A 7,506-nucleotide genomic window follows, 5' to 3' on the forward strand; every position below is an offset into this window, starting at 1 on the left:
GTTTAAGTATGAGAAGCTGATCCTAGATCTGCTGTCTTATAAGAGATAAGATGGGTTTGTATCGGGGTGATGTGCATTCCAGGTACTATCCTGCATGGACTCACATACATAGAGATGAGAAAATGTCCTGGTGCACCTTGTAGAGAAGTGCCACCAAGACGTTGCTGAGGCAGGCTTGTTTTTTGGCACAGGAAAATGCGCTTTGGGAGTTTGTCAACTACACACTGTAGTTGTCTTCATGGCTGATAATCTTTTTAGACAAACTAGAGCATGATGCACGACATATATGTAGGCCTACTTATCAAGTTAGAAAAGTGCCAATGAAGCACTTTTTTCGTTGCGTCGATTGTAATACATTTAGGCATGTACACTAGTCATCAAAGTTGCCTATCTATTTCATGTCAACTATAATACAACAACCAAATATATCTAGAAAACCCCACCCAATGTTATAACCGCCTTTTATTGGTGGGTGAGCGTGTGTAAATCCGTTCACTCTTTCTTTGGCGACTGTAATTGGTCAATGGTGACGACCATCCCAAGACACATTCCCGCCTACCGTGGAGATCAAGTTTGAATGAACAACAGCAGTCTGTCCAAGAGGTTGTAGCATTTGCAGTAAAATACTTCGCAAAAGTGTGTATAGGCTACTTCAGTTACCATAGCGGTTACTAATTGCGTCAAGATGGACATGAAGAAAAGAATCCATCTAGAATTGCGGAATCGCACGCCGTCTGATGTAAGCTCTAACATGATATCCTATTGTTTTTACTTTTACAGAGATGTTAGCAATCGATTGTGTGATGTCTTACATGGGGATACGAAGTTTTTCGCGAGTTTACAATGTTGCCATCATCGGTGTAGTTAATTGTTAGATTGTTGCACTGCTATGAACAGATGTCAACATCACTGCCGCTGTGGATATGCCTAGCTAACTTTAAAGGGTTGAAAGCATGCGTAGCCTTGAAAGTGCAGTTTAAAAGCGAATGCACCACAGAGCTCTTGTACTGGCTGTATAAACAAGACCAGCGCCGTGAGGAGCCATGTTTTTAACTTTGTAGTCTCCAACGCGCCCTTTTCTTTCACAATAATGTATCAATATCATTCTGCAACTTAATTCAAGTTTCCGTCAATAGGCTAGAGATTGATTACACATTTAGGCTATATGATAAGCCTACATGTTTGTGTCCTTGATTTTTGACCGTTCTGATTGCTCGCTTCGCAATCGGAGTTTTCACATTACGCAGCAATAGGCTATAACCTCGAATGGTCGGATTATCATAATTCCAAAGTAACAATGTGCTATTGTTGTTTAAGGTACATTTAGTTAAAAAACACTGTGCATTTGCATGTATTTGGTTCTGTAGGCCTAATTTACTATATATTTTTTAGAACATTTCTGCATTTGGTAGGCTATTGAAATCGCCAAAAAAAAATTGCGTATATGTATACAGCTTCGAGTGTTGATATGCAATGCTATCGCATATAAATATCCTTTATCTACCATCAATAAAGTGCACGTTTCCAGAGGCCAACTACTGCCGATTGAGTTTGGCAATATAGGATAATGCAAGTATAGCCTACACGCACGATCATTTCTCAATAAGCACGAGTGAATTCCTAATCAACAGGAATAACGACTGTTTGGCCTCGTGTTCATCATCAAAACACTCGACGAGGCGCACTCCACAAGCCTACCTAAGCCCATAAAACGCAATTTCGAGCCGCGGTGTTCCAGTTTCAAGATCTAGGACAAGCCGCCATTTTACTGAGAAACAAAGGCAATCGAAGGCAGCGGGTTAATTGCTGCGTTAATAGAACGCGAATGATAACCACTCATCCCTGCATACCTTTAAAAAAACACTGTTGTATCAATCCAAACAGTCATCATGCAGGAGCCAGCAACAATGTAACGTTTGCCTGCCACTGCCAGACAACTTCTAATGGGTTTCTGCTGCCCCTCCTACTCGCTATGACCCAGTGCACGACTCGTAGGGTGTATTTGCTTTTGAGACCAGTGGAAGTCAGATTCATCCGTTCGATTTTTCGGTTTTGCTGTGCGTTAAATAATCTATGCGATTTTAGATTAGATTTGCTATGCTGCACGAGTACACAACCATACGGTTATTATGATCAGATAAGACTAGGTATGGTGTTCAGTACTGTCTTAGCTTAGTCCACAAACAATATGAGGAATTGTCAGGATATCCTTGTAATGATTACAGAAGTGGATATTATCCTCCACCGTTGTATTAAATGTGCCCGGGTAGGCCTATTAATGCTTTCAAATGGACAGTGCACTAAGAAGCCATTTAATCCTGAGTAGCGATAATCAAGAGTCAACTCTGAATGATTATGACTGATATGGTATTTTGTGAGACTGGAAGAGTCTGTAGTCTGACTGTAATCAGTCCCCTTGCTCAGGAAATAACGAGGTTTTTAGTGTAGAAGTAATGTGCCAAATGTTGTTTTTTTTTCAAATAAAAAAATCAATGTTTCTGACAAGCATTTGCCATATCACATCTCTCATCTCTTTTTCCAGGTAAAAGAACTTGTGCTGGATAACTGTCGCTCCAATGAAGGCAAAATAGAAGGCCTCACAGATGAATTTGAAGAATTGGAATTTCTAAGCACAATCAATGTTGGTTTGACGTCAGTTGCTAACTTGCCGAAGCTAAATAAATTGAAAAAGGTTGGTATAAATACAAAATTAAATGCTAAATTGCATTTAAATGTCCTGCAATGATTGTGTAATGGATGGTTTATTACGTAGACTTTAGTTCAGGATCAAAGTAAACCCAGTTGGTTACACTTCCCTTCTAATATTGAATGTGTTTTGTTTTCCTCAGCTTGAACTCAGTGATAACAGGATCTCAGGAGGGCTGGAAGTCTTGGCGGAGAAATGCCCAAATCTCACACATCTCAACCTCAGTGGCAACAAGATCAAAGACCTCAGCACAATGGAACCCCTGGTATTTTATTTTTCTATATTCGTTGTATGACTTAGTGGTTAGCACTTTACTTTGCTGTACTGTTTGCACTGGTGTTAACTGGGAAATGATGGTAGGTAACAATTGGATGCTCTAGTACCTAGTTCACAATAAGTAATTTCATGGAACCAAATGCTGCATGATGCTGGTTTACAATGGCACCTTACAGAATCCTACAGGTTACTCGTACGTTATTACTCTGTAACGGCCATTTTACGACGTCAATGGTCCATCAGGTACACTGTCAAGTCGCAACTGCTTTGGGAACTGAAGGTAGAAGTATTTCTCTCCGCAGAAAAAATTAGAGACCCTTAAAAGCTTAGACTTGTTCAACTGCGAGGTGACGAACCTGAACGACTACAGAGACAACGTGTTTAAGCTGCTGCCCCAGTTGACGTACCTCGACGGCTACGACAAAGACGACAAGGAGGCGCCCGATTCTGACGCCGAGGCTTATGTGGCGGGACTGGACGATGACGAGGAGGACGAAGAGGACGATGACGACGACGAAGAGGACGATGACGACGGTGCGTTTTATTTTTTTTATTTTGTTTACATTTTAGGGGAACGCAATGATACAGACTTATAAAATATTGGTAAATAAATATGTTATTATAGTGTTGGGCTGCAAATGTAGCTTTTCTTATTGTATGTATTATACTTGTCCCGTGCACTCTATTAAAGTAATTACATGGAACCTTTGACCTATTGGGGAGCTCTTGAATTAGGTGGGTCCCCTAAATAGACAGAAATATTGTCAAGAAATTACCTGATTAAACATACAGGGGCACACCTCCCTACACCCCTCGCTACAAAGCTTATTTTAAACAAAGGACTTTGCGGCCTAATAAAACAAGAAATCAATTAGCATTATCATGAACCATGCAGTCAAAATTTGATGTGAAGGAATTAGTGACAAAGGTTCTGTATTGTATTTTTAATTGAATAACTTGCTTAAGAATTAGACCATGACAGTGTGACACCGGAGTTTGTGATGTATTGTTTGCTGAGATTGTGGAGATGCCTGCAGCGAGGCCCTGAGTCAAAGGATTGAATTACAGGTGAATGAGGTCACAGGTCAGGTGGTCAAGAAAATCCACCTCTTCTCCTGGCCCTGAATAAACTGTTTCTCAGACCAAGCGGTTAACACAGGCCTCAGGAGTGGAATGACGAAAGCTGTGTCTTGGGTTACCCTGATTGGCTAACCTTCAGAATGCCTTTGTTTCCAACTGCAGAGGTAGAAGAGGATTATGATGAAGATGCCGCTCCAGGGGGGAAGGCGGAGGAGGTTGAGGACGATGATGATGAGGAGGGTGAAGAAGAGGAGGACCTCAGTGGAGAGGTAAAACGGTTTGCACTGATACTGTGGAATGGCTACCTAAATGGCTGTGGAATGGCTACCTCTCAAAGTAGGCTTTGACCTCAAGGGTCTAACCAGGTTAAGTAAAGGATAAATACAATTATTATTACTGATTTGTCCAAGATGCTAAATCCATGCCTTTAGACCACCGTTGGCACACAGAATTTCTAGATAATGTTTTTTCAAGCAGTGCATAGAGTAACAGTACATTGCATCATTATTTGAACCATGTATTTTTATTTCAGGAGGAAGAGGAGCTGAACGACGGTGAGGTAGATGATGAGGATGACTTAGGTGAGTAGAATGTGTCATGCTTAGCTTTGATACCGGGACTAAAGCCAGGCTGACACTGCGATTTTTACAAATGCAGACGGTGCCAACTGATTAGTGTCTCACACGGCAAGACAAATAATCCAATTCACACTGTCTCGACGCAATGTATACTGCATCAGCAGACCCGATGGTAGCTCACACTGAGCGATGTGTTGGAGCCCCCTCTCACCCTCCCCTTGTTTGTTCATTGAAATGGCGCTGGTCACAAACTAGTATGACATTTTAGCTGTAGCCATAGTCTTCTTATGCCCTGAGGAAGAAGCCCCACAAACATAAGGAGAATTTGGACATGATATCCAGGCGCTAACAGCAGGGGCTATCTATTGTTAAGGAAGATTTAGAATATCGCTAGATCTATCAAAAAGGCAGCTTTGGTCCTGCCAGAGCTCCACATGTTTTGCTTCAATTTCATGGATTCCAAACCGAATTTATTAATCAATGTATTAAGTTGTTGTTGTTAATAATAATAATAATAATAATTATTATTATTATTATTATTATAAGTATAGTCCCAAACGCAACAAGCATGTTGCCATAGTTTACAGCATCCTGGGTTCCCATTGGTTGGCTTCCTGTTTTATTTTTTCTTCTATAGTCTTGTAGTACCTTTTACATAGCACAAGTAGAAAGGAGCCACAGCTAAAAAGAAAATTTAAAAAAAAATCAGATGTCAGAATTCAACTCGGACGTGATCATGTCTTCACTTCATGTTGTTAACCAACTCACACTGCGATTAAAGGTGTCAAGTTCAGCACAGATGCCCAGAGTTTACAGCCAATATGTACATTTTTGATGTCAGAACGTGGCTCGTTGCAAATTTGTGGCTGAAATCATTGCAGTGTCTGCCTGGCTTAAGTGTGGGATAGTTGTGTTCTTCTGTAGTACAGAGGGGCAATGCATCTTTACAACATTCTAAAGACGTTCTAGCTAACTCAGCACAAATGCACTTCATTCCGACATGCTCTGTATGTTGTAAGGCTGATATAGAATAAGGCATTAAACAGAGATTGAATACTTACTTGTTTTTCTTACATTACCCCCCCCCCCCTCGCCCCCAGAAGAGGAGCGGGGTCAGAAGAGGAAAAGGGAGCTAGACGAAGAAGGAGAGGATGATGATGATGATGATGAAGATTAAAGATCTGCTCACCTAGCAAACATTGTGACCTGACTGTTTTTAACCTTGTATTTCCAACCCGCCCCCCCCCCCTCATCCCTGTTGTACTTGTCCACTGTCATATTGCAGTAGGAATGGATAGTAACACGGGCCAGTTTGGTAAAGCGTTAGTTTAAGGAAACAAGTTGAATATTTGTTTTGGTTTATTTGTAGTACCTTTGAATCCCCGTATTCCACTTGTTACTGTCCTCTTAAAACCACTGGATGGACAGAAGAGGACATTTCCTATAGTAGCTATAACCTTTGTAAAGGTTTTGTTTTCTCACTGTTATTGATACTTAATTGTGTATACTGATTTCGGTTGATGACTTATGTATTTAAAGATACAAAATTGCCCCCCAAAAAAGAAAGAAAAAAAAGAAAAAAAGAAATGCATCTCTGAATATATTTTAAAGTCAAAGTACTGGATTTCACGTATGACAGTTTCCTATATTTTCCTTATTTTATGTATTTTTATTTTTATGTTAAGTGATTATGGTGTCATCAGTATATACTCTGTGCTGTTTAGGCATGAAAACTATGTCTGCTTGATCATGCACATAATGACCAGTACAGGTCATTTTTTAAAAGCGTAGTTAAAGGGACATTTTACTGAAAACACATTTCTCGTCTAATTCTCGCCAGTCCACCGTTCATATGGTCTCAAAATGTCATTATTTTGTGTATACAAGCCTTATAGGTATCTTAATAGCAGGCCAATGTTTACTTCTCGGAACAGTCTCATGAGGATGCATTTTAAAAATGGTTTAAAAGTCAAATGTCCCTTTAAGAGTGTCTGCCCTCGTCAGAATGGTTATCCTCAAATCCTCAGCTTTGATAGTTCGGAAATTACGTGTTATTTGTAAATAAATGACCAAATCTATTTTTTTCTATTCTCTTTGATAATGGCAGACATTTTACACAATGATCTTAAGTTGTAAATATGAACTGTAATAAGATATTGAATATCTTTGCTGTTTTACTGTAGGCTTACCTACAATAGGCAGTGACACATTTTAAGTAGAATTTAAGCTTGAATGCATCTTAAGCTTGTTTTTTTTTCCATACCTTTTCCAAAAATGTTATAAATCTAAATTCATTATTGCTCCCTACATGTTGAACTGTTCCTAGTCCATAATTGTACCACACAAAGCTGATATTATAGGTCTGATTTTGAGTGTATGAGTTTGTCATGGTAGTGCAAAGCGATTGGTCACAATATCAAGGAATGATTACAATATCAAAATACAATTATTCAATTTAAGCATGGCCACCCTGTGCAATGGGAAAAAAATATTGTGGAAGGTTTTTCAGGGGAGACTGAATATGGTCTTCATCTCTGCATTTCCTTTTCTTTAAATGTTAACGGTCAAATAGGCCTACCTCAATGTTGCCCTTCTCCATCTGTTTAATCCACTGTCATCAAAGCATATAACAAACCAAATGTTGATTTTTCTCCCTTTCTGTTCAATAAATAATTCTTTTTATACATATTGTTTGTGTTCTTTTGCATGAATAGAACAGGCCTTGATATGGCTTCCTTCATTTTGATGCAGTCTATTTCTCTACTCGAATATGTTAACCTTTTATACACATTACAAAAGCTGCAGTAAGTATATCAGCAAGCGGAGGATATGGGTATTTGGGAAACGGATCATTTTTCTTTTTAC

At 39.4% G+C, this 7,506-nt stretch overlaps 1 protein-coding gene across 2 annotated transcripts; it reads left to right on the top strand.

Annotated features, from left to right (window-relative positions):
• The first annotated feature begins 559 nt into the window (after positions 1 to 559).
• On the top strand, positions 560 to 7,296 carry anp32a (acidic (leucine-rich) nuclear phosphoprotein 32 family, member A). 2 transcript variants are annotated; one of them, XM_083680132.1, is made up of 7 exons: positions 560 to 739; positions 2,543 to 2,692; positions 2,850 to 2,972; positions 3,286 to 3,517; positions 4,226 to 4,332; positions 4,596 to 4,644; positions 5,745 to 7,296. In XM_083680132.1, the coding sequence occupies exons 1-7, from the start codon at positions 686 to 688 to the stop codon at positions 5,816 to 5,818; spliced, it is 789 nt and encodes a 262-aa protein (XP_083536258.1). In that variant the 5' UTR covers positions 560 to 685; the 3' UTR covers positions 5,819 to 7,296. The 2 variants fall into 2 exon arrangements, with proteins under 2 accessions (XP_083536258.1, XP_083536257.1); XM_083680131.1 differs by having other exon boundaries at positions 562 to 739; positions 5,742 to 7,296.
• The last annotated feature ends 210 nt before the right edge of the window (positions 7,297 to 7,506 follow it).

The sequence above is a fragment of the Argentina silus genome (assembly GCF_951799395.1).
Source record: "Argentina silus genome assembly, chromosome: 11".
Classification (NCBI taxonomy): Eukaryota; Metazoa; Chordata; class Actinopteri; order Argentiniformes; family Argentinidae; genus Argentina; species Argentina silus.

Coding starts and splice junctions, on each gene's coding strand:
- anp32a (XM_083680131.1), top strand. CDS start 686: ATGGACATGAAGAAAAGAATCCATCTAGAATTGCGGAATCGCACGCCG. Junction 2,973..3,285: donor TCAGCACAATGGAACCCCTG/GTATTTTATTTT, acceptor TTCTCTCCGCAG/AAAAAATTAGAGACCCTTAA. Junction 4,645..5,741: donor AGATGATGAGGATGACTTAG/GTGAGTAGAATG, acceptor CCTCGCCCCCAG/AAGAGGAGCGGGGTCAGAAG.